At 49.6% G+C, this 16,517-nt stretch overlaps 1 protein-coding gene across 1 annotated transcript in view; it reads right to left on the reverse strand.

The window, feature by feature from the left end:
* The window catches only part of DISP3 (dispatched RND transporter family member 3), a 63,185-nt gene that overhangs the window by 20,006 nt on the left and 26,662 nt on the right, over positions 1 to 16,517 (reverse strand). Inside the window, exons 4-10 of the mRNA XM_023191985.1 lie at positions 8,425 to 8,561; positions 7,426 to 7,560; positions 6,448 to 6,608; positions 5,020 to 5,159; positions 3,150 to 3,298; positions 2,773 to 2,934; positions 1,799 to 1,960 (exon numbers count right to left, since the gene is read on the reverse strand). Of these exons, the coding sequence (XP_023047753.1) occupies positions 1,799 to 1,960; positions 2,773 to 2,934; positions 3,150 to 3,298; positions 5,020 to 5,159; positions 6,448 to 6,608; positions 7,426 to 7,560; positions 8,425 to 8,561 (1,046 nt within the window). The remainder of the gene's footprint in view (positions 1 to 1,798; positions 1,961 to 2,772; positions 2,935 to 3,149; positions 3,299 to 5,019; positions 5,160 to 6,447; positions 6,609 to 7,425; positions 7,561 to 8,424; positions 8,562 to 16,517) is intronic.

Genomic DNA, 16,517 nt, shown 5'->3' on the forward strand with positions numbered 1-16,517 from the left:
GCTGGGCTCTGGCTGGGCTCTGGCTGGGGTCCTGGCTGGGCTCTGGCCTGGTCCTGGCCCCAGATGTTGTCAGGGAGCTTTGGGGTTTGTCCATCTGTGGAAGGGGAGCAGGCCCTTTGGGCAGGCAGGAGCCCTGTGGTGGCGGTGATGATCAGGAGCAATGCCACGTCCTGGCAGTTGGGGAGAGGAGCCGGGGATGTGGCCGGGGCTGGCTCCGAGGTGCAAGGGGCTCTTCCGGCGCCTCTCCGAGCTGCAGTGGATTATCACACATTTGGCTGTCATTGCCAAGGGGAAGGCTAGGTTAATCTCAGCACCGCCCTAATTAAATAAAGGCAATTACAGCAGCCAGCAGATCTGCTCCTGTGAGCTGGAAGCTCTCACCCAGGCATCTTCTCATTTGGTTTCTAACTGCCCTGGCGAAGTCAGATGACCTTGGGTTGACTTTGCCTGCCCGTACCCTGCTCCCCCTCTGTAAAATGCGGCCTGGGCCAGCTACCTCAAAATCAAGGAGCCATCTCTATCTTCCCTCCTGGCTCATTCCCAACTCTCACTCTGTCACCAAGTCCTATGGAAACCGCCTCCTAAAAACCTCTTGACTCCACCACCGCTGCCGTCAGCATGTTGGTCCCAGCGCCACCAACTCTCATCTAGAATACCCCACCAGCCTCCTACCCAGCCTCCCAGCCAGCTTCCACCCCAGTGCCCCAATCCACCTCCATACAGCACCTGGGAGACTCCATCACCCCGCTTCTCCACTTAAACCACGTGACTAGTTTCCAGTGACAATCAGAATAAAATCCAGACCCCTCATTTCAGCCCACCTGCCCTATCCCAGTCCACTGGGCCAGCCTAGCTCCTGCAACTGCCTCTCTCAAATGTGGCCTTGGTCTTTCCCACCTCTGGTGCTCTCCTCTGCCTAGACTCCTCCCTCCTCTCCCCTCCCTGCCTGGCTAACCCCACCCCTTCCCTCCTCTCCCCTCCTCACCTGGCTAACTCCTCCTCTTCCCTCTTCTCCCCTCCCAGCCTGGCTAACTCCTTCCCTCCTCTCCCCTCCCAGCCTGGCTAACCCCACCCCTTCCCTCCTCTCTCCTCCTCACCTGGCTAACCCCTCCTCTTCTCTCCTCTCCCCTCCTCACCTGGCTAACTTCTCCTCTTCCCTCCTCTCCCCTCCCAGCCTGGCTAACCCCTTCTCTCCTCTCCCCTCCTCACCTGGCTAACCCCTCCTCTTCCCTCCTTTCCTCTCCCAGCCTGGCTAACCCCACCCCTTCCCTCTTCTCCCCTCCCTACCTGGTTAACTCCTCCTCTTCTCTCCTCTCCCCTCCCAGCCTGGCTAACCTCACCCCTTCCCTCCTCTCCCCTCCCCACCTGGTTAATCCCTCTTCTTTCCTCCTCTCCCCTCCCAGCCTGGCTAACTCCTTCCCATTCTTGTGAGTTTTGGCCTAGACGTTACTTCCTCCAGGAAGCCTTCCATGATGTGGGCCTCTAAGACACCCTCGTCTTCCTCCACCAAAGTTCAGATCTACTATTACAGTGACTAGTCTCTAGAGCTGGAATGTGAGCTCCCTGAACTTGGGAAGCCTGTGCCACCTGCCCACTGTACCTCCCCAGAGCCAGCATCCAGCAGGCACCCAGCAAGCATCTGTTGAATGAACTGTGGGAACACGGGGGCTCAGAGGTGAGTGGGATTAGCCTGAGGTCAGGCATTGATGGGGAGCCAGGATCCTGCATCTCTCAGACCAACAGCCTTTGGGACCTGGACACCTGAGTGGGCCGGGGACAGCCTGGCTGGAAGCCTCACCTGAACAGGTGATGCAGGAGATGCCCTCGGCGCTCAGGTTATACTTGAGGTCCAGCAGCACCTGGATATTGGTATCAGGCCGGAAGAGGAGCGGGGCCCGACTGGCAGGGCGGAGCCGGCTGGCGAACACCAGGGACAGGATGAGGATGGAGACGAACAGCCCTGTGAGGAGATGGCGCTACACCAGGCGGGGCTGGGCCCAGCTGGTCCATTCCCAGTGGGGCTCCCAAGTGCCGGGAGACAGCTGCTCTGGTTGTGGTGGAGGTGAGGGGGTGTCCTAAGGGTGTGGGGGAAGGCCCTGCATGCCAGCCCGTGGGCAAAGCTTACTGGGGATGGTCCTCCAGGGCCAGGGATCAGTTGCTTTGTGGTGTCCCGTGGGGTTTGACTATAAGCTATAATCTAACACTGCTGGACAAGAAGCAGCCGCCACCTAAGAGTACCTTATAGTTTATAAAGAGCTGGTGCACTACTTGATCTCACACAACTCTGAAATCCTGTTGAAGATGACAATAATAACAGCACTTAATATTCACGGAGCACTAACTACGTGCCACATGCTGGGCTGAGGTCTTTATACATACTCTCCAACTACAGCTGCCTTCCTAGCCACCGTTCTCATCCTCAATTACAGAATAGGAACTGAGTGCTAAACAGACTGGAATAGCCAAATTCACACAGCTAGGACTCGGCCAAACTGGGACTCAGACCCAAGTGGGTCTAACTCCAGGGCCCATGCGTGGCATGCTTTGTGCTACTGCCCAGTGTGAGTGGCTGGCACACAGCAGGGGCCAATGAGCAACAGCCGCCGTGACCAGCTTCATTCTGCACAGGAAGGAGCCGGGGGGTCGGAGAGGGAGAGACCCCAGCCCAGGCCTCTGACCCTGGGGCATCTGTGAGAGGGGGTGGGCTCCCAGTTCCTGTGTGTTTTGGGGGTGGAGCTGCGAGACAGGGGGAGGGGCAGAGGGCCCACTTACCCACAATCACCCAGCGGCTCTTGACGGCTGACCACAGGACCCAGTGGTGCAGCAGCTCCTGCAGCTGCACAATGAGCTGGCCGCGGCTGCCCGTGTTGGAGGCTGGCTGCAGACCCTCGGGGGACACAGACACCAGGGACACGTCTCCCAGCTCCAGTGACACTGCCAGGGCAGAGCAGTGGCCCGTCAAAGCCTGAGTCAAAGCCCACTGTGGTCCACGCTCGCTTCCAGGGAAGCCCAGATGCCTGGTGAGGAAGCCCGCAGGCCATCTTGTCCAGTCCCCAGTCTCAGGACCAATTTATCAAGCGTTACTCCCCGGGCAGAGGCAGCGCTGGGTCTCGCCGGGGTCAGCAGGGCAGGCCTGTGCCAGCTCTCACCTGGCTCTTCCTCGACCTCCAGCAAGGGGATGTCATCATCCAGGTAGGGTATGGGACCCTGGGCGGGGCTGCCTCCAACCTGCTCAGGAGCCGCAAACACGTCTCCAGGGAAGTGCAGGGAGCTCTTGCGACTGCAATTCTGGTGGCAGCTGTGGAGAGAGTAGGGGACAGCGGTGAGCCAGAGGGTCCTGGGTACCCAGGGATGGGGGGGGGCAGGGCCCTGAGGATCAGATGAACCCAGGTATCACAGTGCTGCTGACGTCACACACAGGATGAGCACCCCAGACTTCTGGGAGCTGGTCACCTGGTTTCTTTCTAGTACCGTCTACCCCAGGGCCCTCAGGTGCCAGTCTTCCTCCAGAGAGACAAATGGTGACAGCAGACATTACCCAGCAAGAGGGGATGACAACACACAGTGGCCCAGGCACTAAGATGATCAAATCAGGGGACTCATTCCTCTGCTGCTTTGTGGCCCAGGGGCTCTGCCACCAACTTAATACTCAGGGGAGCCAGGAGGAGGGAGCAGGGCAGGGCTGAGGGTGTAGCTGCGTGGCCGAGGTCTCAGCTGGAGTGAACGCATGAGAGACATGGCTCACCCTAGGGACTGGGCACCAGAATAATCCTCATGGCTGACACGAGTGCTGTGTGTGTGGCTAATACCACTGCCACGTGCCAGCAGTGAGCTGGGAGCATCTGCGTGGATTATCTCACTTAATCCTCGTGAGACTCACACACAGGGATCACAGCTGTTTCATAGAAAAGGAAACTGAGATGCAGAGGTGAAGTCACCTGTCCAGGGTTCCACGGCTGCCGAGGGAGGAGGTGAGGCCTGAAGCCCACGTCTGACTGACTGGGAAGATGACTGAGCCCAGTAGGACCACTGGGGAGACAGCCCCAGGTGGGGCGGGGGCAGAGGGGAGGCTTATTTGGTATCTCTGTAGAGATCAGAAAAAGGTGCCTTTTCCCCACGACGCTGCTTCTATGACATAAAACTGTCATGGAAAACAGTCAAATCTGAGTGCCCATGGTACACAGAACAGTGTCTCTGCCAGGGCAGCTGTGTGCAGTGCCAACCCGCACCACCACAGCAGAGTCCTGAAGGGAGAGGATGTGAGTGGGGAGAGCTGAGGAGTCTGTCTCAGGCCCAAGTCTAAGCTCCTCGCTGGGCCCTTCTCTCCCTCCAGCCCCTCCGGGGCTCACCATGGGCAAGCGGACATTGCTGACCACCACTGGCCAAGGCCTTTATCACAATGAGTGGGCGCTGTTCCGAGCCCAGAGCCCCTCCATCCTCCCAGCCCCAGGCAGCCACCCAGGCCTGATTCAACTCCACCACCATCCCCCTCCCTCTTCCCAACCACTAGGCCCACAAGACCTTTCCCCCTAAACCTCCAGCAGCAACTCTGAACTGACCCGTTCAACTCTGCACATGGCTCACTACATCTACAGACGAGAACCTGAGGACACTCAACATGGTGGCTAAGAGCGTGGGATCTGGAGGCAGAGTTCTTGGGTTTAAATCCAGGCTCTACTGCCTACTAAATGGGTGACCTTGAAAAAGCTGCCCAACCTCCCTGAGCCATTGTTTTCTCATCTGTAGAATGGGTACAGCAAGAGAACCCAGCTCCCAGGGTTCTTTGGGAAGTGAATGGTGATGTCATCAGTCTTGGACAAAAGTGCTTTGCTCATTTCCTGGTGACACTGGTGACCCCAAATTGCAATTATTGGATGGAAGTATCTTCTCCTTTCCTGCTCCCTGCCTAGCACAGGACTGGGCATACAGAAGGCTTTTGGAAGAGAGGGTGGTACGCTGAGTGGCTCACAGAGGCCTGTTGTGGATACCTTGCTTGGGAAGAGGCCCCGCCCGACTTACCTGGTCTGGCAGGAGCTCTCCAGCGGTGCCAGGTAGAGGCTCCAGAGGCCCAGGGCTGCAGGCATGGTGACAAGCACGGCCAGCCAGCAGCAGGACACGATGAGAGACATGAACAGGCCAAAGTCGTGGACGGCTGGGATCTGGTGATGGAAAGGAAGAGAGGGATGTAGGGCTGGTTAGACCTGCAGTCAGTGGGCCTGGGTGAGCCCCTGAAGCCAGAGACACTCAGGATCCCAGATCCTGCCCAGATTGAGGCAGTAGGAGGCCCAGGCTGCCAGAATGCCAACCACCAGCCTCGCCGGTGGTGACACCAAGGGCTGGTATCAGGGGACACAGCAGCACAGGAAGGATCCACACCTCGAGTGGAGGCTCTTGTCTATCTGCAGCCCACTGCCCGGAACAGAGCCTGGCAGAGGCAGTGGTCAGTAGCTGTCATTACGCGAATGAATGGGGGACAGAGAAAGACACATCCCGTTAGACCAAGCCATGTGCTAGTCGGTGCGGGGGAGGGAGAGAATGCTGCCACATGAAGGAGGCAGGGACCCTGGGGACTAGGAGCAATGGGTACGTTCCAGAAGTACGACAGGGACCACACAGGGAGGTGCTAGTTGGAAGGAAGCTGTAACCACCAACAGAGCAGCCTGCACTCTGTGAAACTCTTTCACCATCATCCTCGCATCTCAGTCTCTGGATAATCCACACATGAGGAAAGCGAGGCTCAGAGAGGTCATACAGCCTGCCCAAGGTCACACAGCAGAAGCTGAACCCAGCTCTGCCTACCTTCCAGAAGTGATTCTCTAGAAGGACCTGGATAATCCTAAAGCATCTACTGAGTTCCAGAGGGGCTACTCAGCTCAGGTCGTAAAGTCTCTCAAAGACTTGGGCCAATTCACTGTCTTCCCACACCAAGAACCCAGCCTGGGCTCAATGCCTTCTCCTAAGCCCCACTCAGAGGCAGAAAGAGCAAGTCAGCGCGAGGAAGGAAAACACAGCCAGAAGCAGGCAGAGCGGGAATGGCCGTGGACTTGGTCAGGCTTCTCACTTATCTGCTGTGTGATCCTGAGGAAGCCACTTTACCTCTCAAGGGTCAAGTTTTTTTTTGGAAAATAGGATGGTAATGGTACCTCTGTCAATTACCATGGTAAAGAAGATTAAATGAGAAAGAGCTTTGGAAACTGCCAAATGTCCTCCAGGGTGGAGGCTGGATTACTACTATTGAGGATCCCTAATAAATGCTGTCTGGATTATTATAACATTCACATTTGTTAAGTTTGGGTAATGGGTGATTCGTGACAAAAATGAACTCTAGAGATGAGGCAAGTACCTTGGGGTGAAGGCTATATGGCCACTCAAGCGGTGGGGGGAAGAGCAGAGACCAGGGGCTAGGTATGCATGGGCAGGTGGGAGGAATGGAGGGCAGGTCCGCACCTGGGAGAAGACGTTAGCTGCGTAGGCGGCGGCCGTGGTCAGGGAGGTGAAGAAGGTGGCCTTGCCTGCAGTTTGGACGGTGTGGATCATGCGCAGCTGTGGGTCTTCCAGGTGGGTGGCCTGGCGGTAGGTGTTGATGAACACAAAGACGTCGTCCACACCTGTGGGAGGGAGTCCCGGGCCAGGCTCAGGATCATTCTGCTATCTCCAGGATCAGGCCCAACCTGGCCCTAGACCAAGTCTGAGGGGCCTCCTGGGAGGTCAGGCTGCAGGAGTCCTGCTTCTCAGCTTAGAGTGTGGAGAGACCCCTCTGACTAGCTCCTCCCACCAAGAGTTCAAGCTCCACCCACCACACTCCTCAGCCCCAACCTCACCCAGAGCTAGGTATCTTCTCCCACATCCTGGCCTCCTTCCCATACTTCCTGGGCCTTTCCCACCATCCTCACTTCCATCCAGCAAACCTTCCTGCTCTCTCCACTCACCCTATGCCAAGGATCTGCCCACCACCCACATTCTTTTTGTTTGTTTGTTTTTGAGCTGGGGTCTTGCTCAGTCGCCCAGGCTAGAGTGCAGTGGCGCGATCTCGGCTCATTGCAAGCTCCGCCTCCCGGGTTCACACCATTCTCCTGCCTCAGCCCCCCGAGCAGCTGGAACTACAGGTGCCTGCCACCACGCCCGGCTAATTTTTTTTTTTTGTATTTTGAGTAGAGACAGGATTTCACCATGTTAGCCAGGATGGTCTCCATCTCCTGACCTCATGATTCACCCACCTCGGCCTCCCAAAGTGCTGGGATTACAGGCGTGAGCCACCGCGCCTGGCCCACCACCCACATTCTAACCCCGCACTCCAAGGCTCTAGGCCTCAGCAGGAGCTGTGTAGAGCCCCCAGGAAAGCCAGGCTTTGTATCCAGGGAGAAAGGGGATGCCGCAGACTTCCCACGTGGGAGGTGCACTGCCATGGCAACAGAGGTGACTCACCAATGCCCACGATCACGAAGGCGGCCACCCCATTCAGGATGCCCAAGTACTGGATACCAAAGACCACGTGGTACAGGAAGAGGGCCACCAGGCAGCTGAGACCAATGCTGGCAATCCCGAAGAAGGACAGGAACACTGGGCAGGGTAAGAGGCATGAGGGAGAAGGTGGGGGGACCCTCATGGGACACAAGCCCCATTAGAGTCCCTGACCTCAGCTGGGTCCTGTCTCTTCCCCCAACCCTGGGCACCATTCACGACTCTGTTCCCAGCACAGGCACAAGGCCAATTCTCAGTTTTCCACGCCCAAAGAGGGCACCGGACAGGAGGCCCAAGTGGCAGATGGAGCCATCCCTGAGTAGGTCTTTGCAGACTTTACCTCAAGAGCCTTATGAACATCACATATGACCTGGGGCTAGGAACTGTGTCTGGATCCCTGGCACCTTACAGCATCTGGCACATAGTTTGGTGCCCAGTAAATATCTGTTGCATGGATGAATGAATGTCTTTCCCATTTTGGAAAGTATTACCATTGTTTGTCTGCTTGGGCAGTAGAGTGTGCTTACTGTATACACACAGGAGTAAGCAGCAGCTAGTGTCCATGCTAGCAACTAGCAGCACGCGGAGGTGAAAAAGTGATCGGGGGCAGAGAGCCGTTGACTTGGGACCCAAAATAGGCTACAAAGTAATCCACAAAGGAATACAATACCCCAGGCTCCCCAACACAAGGCTATCAACAGGAGACAGATGGTCAACAGGCAAAAGGTCCAACTGTGCAGGGGCCCGGGGTAGAGGGTGTGACCCAGGCTGGTACAGCCCAACCTGCCTCCAGGCCTCAGTCTGTGTGCTTGGGGTTGAAAGATGATTTATTTGCATATCCCTGTGTCCTCAGCTCTGACATGCTGGGTTCAGGAGTATTGTGGCATTCTTGAGAAGGCAGGCTCTGGGCAGACAGGAGCACCCTGGGAGGGGAGAAGGGGGCTGGCTTGAGAGAAGCCCTACCTGAGCAGGAGGTGAGGACGTAGACCAGGGCAGCGATGCAGCTGCTGCTGATGAAGGCCAGGAGCATGTCATTGTTGAACGTCCTGCGCACTTCATAGTCAAACAGGTCTGTCCCCCCATAGAGAACCTGGACTTTGCTGGGGGAAAGGAGGACGTGGAGAGAAGAACGACAGGAAGAGGGTTAGAGATGGCTGTGAACACTTGGAGGAGGATCAGGAGCTGTTCACTTCACCTGTGACTCTGTACCTCTGCTGGACATCAAAATCACCTGGGGGCTTCCAATTATCCTGATGTCCAGGCCAGGCTTCAGACAAATTAGACCAGAACTGCTGGGGTGGGTCTGAATCATCAGTACTCTTTAACTCTCTCAGGTGATTCAAATGTAGGGTCAAGGTTGAGAACCACTGCTCTACGCAGATCATGATCAGTTATAATCAGCTCTATGTCATCTTCCAATTCTCCACATCTATGGCCAAGTTCTAAATTCAAGCTGGCTGCTAGATATTCAGTTTTACACTGCTATTCAATGTGTGCTTAACACAAGTTATTTTTAATTAAAAAAAAAGTAACATAACCAGGCTGGTCAAACTGTGTCTTAAAATACAAACATAAGTGACATCTGCTTCTGGCCAAGATGGAGTAGCAAGATGGAGTCCATATTTATCTTCTCACTGGAACAAAAATGTGAGAAAATGCATGAAACAAGGCAACCAAGGATGATCCCTGAGAGACGAGAAATAAAATGAGTCCTATGCCTACCCTGGCTTAGTGCTTTGAGAGTTTCCAGTCCTCGGTGCAGCCTAAAATATGGGTTACTGGACTCCCCAAAGGAGGCTGAAAATTTTCCAAACTTGATGAAAACTATAAACCCACTGACACAAGAAGCTTCAGCAATGAACCCCAAGCACAAAAACTACAATGCACATCATAACCAAACTGCTCAAAAATAGTGACCAAAATAAAATCTTAAAAAGCAGCCTGAGAAAAAGACCCAGAGGAACAAAGACAAGGCTGACAGCAGACTTCCCATTAAAAATAGGGCACGTGAGAAGGCAGGGGAGCAACATCCTTTGCAGATAGTGGGAAAAAAGTCAGCCCAAGATTCTATACCCAGGAAAAATACATTTCAAAAACAAAGGCAAAATAGAACACTTTTTTTAGATAGACAAAAACTGAAATAATTCATCTCCAGTATACCTGCACTAAAAGAGATTTTTAAATTTTTTTTTAAGTCAGGGTCTCACTTTGTCACCCAGGCTGGAGTGCAATGGCATGATCATAGCTCACTATAGCCTCTAACTCCTGGTCTCAAACAATCCTTCCACCTCAGCCTCCTGAGTAGCTAGACTACAGATGCATGCCACCATGCCTGGCCAATTTTTTATTTTTTAGTAGAGATGGTGATAGGGTTTAGCTGTGTCCCCACCCAAATCTCAACTTGAATTGTATCTCCCAGAATTCTCAAGTGTTGTGAGAGGGACCCAGGGAGAGGTAATTGAATCATAGGGGCTGGTTTTTCCCATGCTATTCTCATGATAGTGAATAAGTCTCACGAGATCTGATGGGTTTATCAGGGGTTTCTGCTTTTGCTTTTTCCTCATTTTCTCTTGCTGTCCCCATGTAAGAAGTGACTTTTGCCTCCTGCCATGATTCTGAGTCCTCCCCAGCCATGTGGAACTGTAAGTCCAATTAAACCTCTTTTTGTTCTCAGTTTCAGTTATGTCTTTATCAGCAGCGTGAAAATGGACTAATACAGTAAATTGGTACCAGCAGAGTGGGGCTCTGCTGAAAAGATACCTGAAAATGTGGAAGCAACTTTGGAACTGGGCAACAGGCAGAGATTGGAACAGTTTGAAGGGCTCAGAAGAAGACAGGAAAATGTAGGAAAGTTTGGAACTTCCTAGAGAGTTGTTGAACGGCTTTGTGCAAAATGCTGATAGCCATATGGACAATAAAATTCAGGCTGAGATGGTCACAGATGGAGAGGAGGAATTTGTTGGGAACTGGAGCAAAGGTGACTCTTGTTATGTTTTAGCAAAGTGACTGGCGGCATTTTGCCCCTGCCCTAGAGATCTGTGGAACTTTCAACTTGAGAGAGATGATTTAGGGTATCTGGCAGAAGAAATTTCTAAGCAGCAAAGCATTCGAGATGTGACGTGGGTGCTGTTAAAGGCATTCAGTTTTATAAGGGAAGCAGAGCATAAAAGTTTGGAAAATGTGCAGCCTGACTATGCGATAGAAAAGAAAAACCCATTTTCTGGGGGAGAAATTCAAGCCAGCTGCAGAAATTTGCATAAGTAGCAAGGAGCCTAATGTTTATCCCCAAGACCACGGGGATTAACATTCTCTGACATGGAGAATTTCAGAGAATTTCATGGCAGCCCCTCCCATCACAGGCCTGGAGACCCAGGAGGAAGAAGTGGCTTCCTGGGCCAGATGCAGGGTCCCCATGCTGTGTGCAGCCTAGGGACTTGGTGTCCTGTGTCCCAGCCACTCCAGCTGTGGCCAAAAGGGACCAATGTACAGCTCAGTCTGTGGCTTCAGAGAGTGGAAGCCCCAAGCTTTGGCAGCTTCCATGTGGTGTTGAGCCTGTGGGTACAAAGAAGTCAAGAATTGAGATTTAGGAACCTCCACCTACATTTCAGAAGATATATGGAAACACCTGGATGCCCAGATAAAAGTTTGCTGCAGGGGTGGAGCCCTGATGGAGAACCTCTGCTAGGGGAGTATGGAAGGGAAATGTGGGGTCGGAGCCCTCACAACGAGTCCCTACTGGGCCACTGCGTAGTGGAGCTGTGAGAAGAAGGCCACTGGTCTCCAGACCCCAGAATTGTAGATCCACTGACAGCTTGCACCATGGGCCTGGAAAAGCCTCAGATACTCAATGCCAGCCCATGAAAGCACCCAGGAGGGATGCTGTACCCTGCAAAGCCACAGAGGCAGAGCTGCCCAAGACTATGGAAACCCACCTCTTGCATCAGTGTGACCTGGATGTGAGGATGTGAGACCTGGAGTCAATGGAGATCATTTTGGAGCTTTAAAATTTGACTGCCCTGCTGGATTTCGGACTTGCATGGGCCCTGTAACCCCTTTGTTTTGGCCAATTTCTCCCATTTGGAACGGTTGTATTTACCCAATACCTGTACTCCCATTGTATCTAGGAAGTAACTAGCTTGCTTTTGATTTTACAGGCTTATAGGCAGAAGAGACTTGCCTTGCCTTAGATGAGACTTTGGACTGTGGACTTTTGGGTTAATGCTGAAATGAGTTAAGACTTTGGAGAATGCTGGGAAGGCACGATTGATTTTAAAATGTGAGGACATGAGATTTGGAGGGGCCAGAGTGGAATGATATGTCTGTGTCCCCACCTAAATCTCAACTTGAATTGCATCTCCCAGAATTCCCATGTGTTGTTGGGGGGACCCAAGAGGAGGTAATTGAATCGTGGGGGCCAGTCTTTACCGTGCTGTTCTCATGGTAGTGAATAAGTCTGATGAGATCTGATGGGTTTATCAGGTGTTTCTGCTTTTGCTTTTTCCTCATTTTCTCTTACTGTCACCATCTAAGAAGTGCCGTTTGCCTCCTGCCATAATTCTGAGTCCTCCCCAGCCACGTGGAACTGTAAGTCCAATTAAATCTCTTTTTTTCTCCCAGTTTCAGGTATGCCTTTGCCAGCAGTGTGAAAAGGAACTAATACAGATGGGGTCTCATTATGTTGCCCAGGCTGATCTTGAACCCCTGGCCTCAAGCAATCTTCCCACTTTGGCCTCCCAAAGTGGGATTACAGGTGTTAGCCACTCTGCTAAGCCTAAGAGAGATGTTAAAGGAAGTCCTTAGGAAGAAGGAAAATGGTAAAAGATGGAAATATGGAAACATGGATCTATACAAAGAAACAAAAAGCAACTAAAATGGTAATGACATAAATAAATACATAAAATTTTCTTATTATTTATTCGAATCTCTTTAAAAGATAATTGACAGTTTAAATAAAAATAATGTAGTGTGGGGTTTATAATATACATTAAAATAAAATGCATAACCACAATAACATAAAGGCTAGGACAGAAGAAATAGTAGTATATTGTTATAAAGCTCCTATACTACATACGAAATGATGTATCATTTGAAGATACACTGTGATAATTTAAAGATGTATACTATAAACTGTAAAGCAACAACTAAAAGTGTTACAGCATAAAAGCCAACAAAGGAGATAAAACAGAATCATAAAAAACATTCAAATACTTCAAAAGAGGCAAAATACAGGAAAGGGAAAACAAAGAGCATATGGGACAAATAAAATAAAATATACTTAAGTCTAACGATATTAATAATTGCATTAACTGTAAATGGCTTAAACACCCCAAGTAAAAGGGAGAAAGTATCAGAGATATTTATTTATTTATTTATTTTTTGAGATGGAGTCTTGCTCTGTCGCCCAGGCTGGAGTGCAGTGGCTCAATCTCAGCTCACTGCAAGCTCCGCCTCTCGGGTTCACGCTATTCCCCCGCCTCAGCTGCCGAGTAGCTGGGACTACAGGTGCCCGCCACTACGCCGGGCTAATTATTTGTATTTTTTAGTAGAGACGGGGTTTCACCGTTAGCCAGGTTGGTCTCGATCTTCTGACCTCGTGATCCACCTGCCTCGGACTCCCAAAATGCTGGGATTACAGGCGTGAGCCACCCAGAGACCTTTAAAAAAGTCAAGACCTAGCTGACTACAAGAAACCCACTTTAAATATAAAGACACAAATAGGATAAAAGCAAAGGGATAGAAAATGATATACCATGCTAACATGAATCAAAAAATAAGCTGGATTTGTTATATTAATAAAAAATAAAGTAAATTTCAGAGGAAAGAATATAACTAGGGGCAAAGAAGATAATTTCAAAATGATCATCACAACTACAATCCTAAATGTTTTTATAGTTAATAACAGAGCTTTAAAATAAATGAAGTAAAAACTAACAGAACTGAAAAAAGAAATAGACAACTCCCCGATTGTAAATAGATGTTTCAATCTCTCTCTCAATATTGCTAGAAACATTAGACAGAAAATCAGTAAGGAGGCTGGGCGCACTGGCTCAAGCCTGTAATCCCAGCACTTTGGGAGGCCGAGACGGGCGGCTCACGAGGTCAGGAGATCGAGACCATCCTGGCGAACACGGTGAAACCCCGTCTCTACTAAAAAATACAAAAAAACTAGCCGGGCGAGGTGGCGGGCGCCTGTAATGCCAGCCACTTGGGAGGCTGAGGCAGGAGAATGGCGTGAACCCAGGAGGCGGAGCTTGCAGTGAGCTGAGATCCGGCCACTGCACTCCAGCCTGGGCCACAGAGCGAGACTCCGTCTCAAAAAAAAAAAAAGAAAATCAGTAAGGATATAGAAGACCATGAACAACACAATCAATGAACTTGATTTAATTAAGACTTATAGAACATTTCATGCAAAAACAGAACTTTTTTTTTTTCAAGTATACAGGGAACATTCAGCAAGAAAGACCATGTACTGGACCATAAAACAAGACTCAATAAATTTAAAAGAACTTACATCATACAGAGTATGTTCTCTAACCATCATGAAATTAAACTAAAAATCAGCAACAAAAAGCCTGAAAAATTCCCAAATATTTGAAAACTAAATAAGACACTGTTAAGTTATACATGGGTCAAAGAAGAGATCAAAAGGAAAAACATAAAGTATTTTGAACTGAATGAAATGAAAATAACATATCAAAATTTTGAAATGTGCTAAAATAGTCACACTTAAGGGGAATTTTACAGCATTAAACACCTCTATTAGGAAAGAAGTTTCAAATCAATGGCCTTAGCTTCTACTTTAAGAAAGTAGTACAAGAGAAAATGAAATGTAACATAATCCAAAGAAAAAAAATCATAAAGATCAGAGCAGAACTCAAGGAAATAGAAAACAGAAAAGCAATGGATAAAATCAATGAAATAGGTAGCACAATAGGGTAACTACAGTCAATAATAAGTTAATTGTACATTTTAAAATAACTTAAGAGTTTGTAACTGGAAGGATAAATGCTTGAGGGGATGGAGAGCCCATTCTCCACTGATGTACTTACCTCACATTGCATGCCTCTTTCAAAACATCTCATGTACCCCATAAATATTTACACCTACTATGTGCCACGAAAATCAAAAATAAAAATAAATAAATCTAATTCTTAGAAAAGAAAATCGGCCAGGTACAGTGGCTCAAGCCTGTAATCCCAGCACTTTGGGAGGCCGAGACAGGTGGATCACGAAGTCAGGAGATCGAGACCATCCTGGCTAAAACGGTGAAACCCTGTCTCTACTAAAAAATACAAAACACTAGCCGGGCGAGGTGGCGGGCACCTGTAGTCCCAGCTGCTCAGGAGGCTGAGGCAGGAGAATGGCGTGAACCCGGGAGGCGGAGCTTGCAGTGAGCTGAAATCCGGCCACTGCCCTCCAGCCTGGGCGACAGAGCGAGACCCCGTCTCCAAAAAAAAAAAAGAAAATCAACGAAACCAAAACCTAGTTCTTTGAGATCAATAAAATTGATAAGCTTCTAGCCAGACTGATCATGAAAAAAAGAAAGAAGACACACCGAAGGTGGCATCACTACAATTTCTACAACCATTAAAAAGACAATAGGGAAATATTATAAATCATTTTATACCAACAAATTTGACAATTCTTTTTTTTTTTTTAAGAGACAGGGTCTTGCTCTGCCACCCAGGCTACAGTGCGGTAGCACAATCATAGTCCACTGCAGCCTCGAACTCCTTGGCTCAAGGAATCCTCCCACCTCAGCCTCCAAAGTAGCGAGGACTACAGGCTAATTTTTGTGTGTTTTTAGAGACAGGGTCTTGCTGTTTCCCTGGCTGGTCTTAAACTCCTGGCCTCAAGGATCCTCCTGCCTCAGCCTTCCAAGTAGCTGGGAATATAGGCATGAACTATGGTACCCTGCTAGTGTTCACTGTCTTGATGGTGGTGGGGGTTTCCCAGTGTATACACACATGTCAAAACTAATCAAATTGTAAAGTATGTGCAGTTGGTTGTATGTCAATTATGCCTCAATAAAGCTGTTAAAAATGTAAACAGGACTTTTAAAAGCCAAGTTGAAAGGATCTCTAGATTATCTACTTTGTTGAATTAAATAGGTTAACTATCCTTTCATTAGAGTAGAAAATCAATCATTTATTCATTCACACACTAATTTGAAAAGCATTTATAGACTATCTTCTAGATTCTTGATCCTGTGCTAGATGCTGATTATAAAAAGACATAGGCCCATACTTTTACTCTCAAGTTGAAAGAAATAGCTCATGGAAGACCAGTATCCTTACCTAAAACTACTAAAATGTCCACTAAAATTCAGAAACTATCTGTGATGACAGTAGAGAGTTGCTGAAGTAATCAGAACTAGAGGGCTAAGACTCCAGAAAGGAAAGAACCTAGGAAAGGTAAGCTGCCCTTCTACAGCCATTTTTACCCTGGAGGCATTTGCTGATTCTAAACATGGGCAGAAGGCTGAAAAACTTGGCTGGGAGTCAGATAAGCTAGCAGAGCTTTGGGCAGACACTTGCAGATCAGCAGAACACATGGCCAGGTTTTCCCTCAGCACTTCTGCAGGAGACTGGGGCTGTGTGGGGCCTGAAGCCAAAAAACCTAAGCAGAAAGCCTCGGAAAAAGCAGAGTGGAATTTTTGTCTTTGTTCTGATTTTTTTAGCAGCTTTAAGAGATAAAAGATTAGAGTTTGGAACCTATCCAGGCAAAGGACTCTGCAGAATACACCAAGCTCTCAGTTGAAAATTCTAGAGAATCTAGGGCAAACTAGAGGTAGAACGAGACTTTCCAGGATTGCAAACCATCCTCAACTCTCAGTGTGGTCACTGCCTGCTTAAGGTGATCAGCCACGACTCTATGTGCCTTCTGAAGTGAGGAAAAATTCTCTCTGGAGGAAATAACATCATATGGACTTCTGTGTGTGTATGTTTTTCACATAATGTGCATCACTTAATAAAAGTTACACTTTGAGAGGCCAAGGTGGGAGGACCACTTGAGGCCAGGAGTTTGAGACCAGTTTGGGCAACATAGTCAAACGC

Source organism: Piliocolobus tephrosceles, chromosome 1 (assembly GCF_002776525.5).
Source record: "Piliocolobus tephrosceles isolate RC106 chromosome 1, ASM277652v3, whole genome shotgun sequence".
Taxonomy (NCBI): Eukaryota; Metazoa; Chordata; class Mammalia; order Primates; family Cercopithecidae; genus Piliocolobus; species Piliocolobus tephrosceles.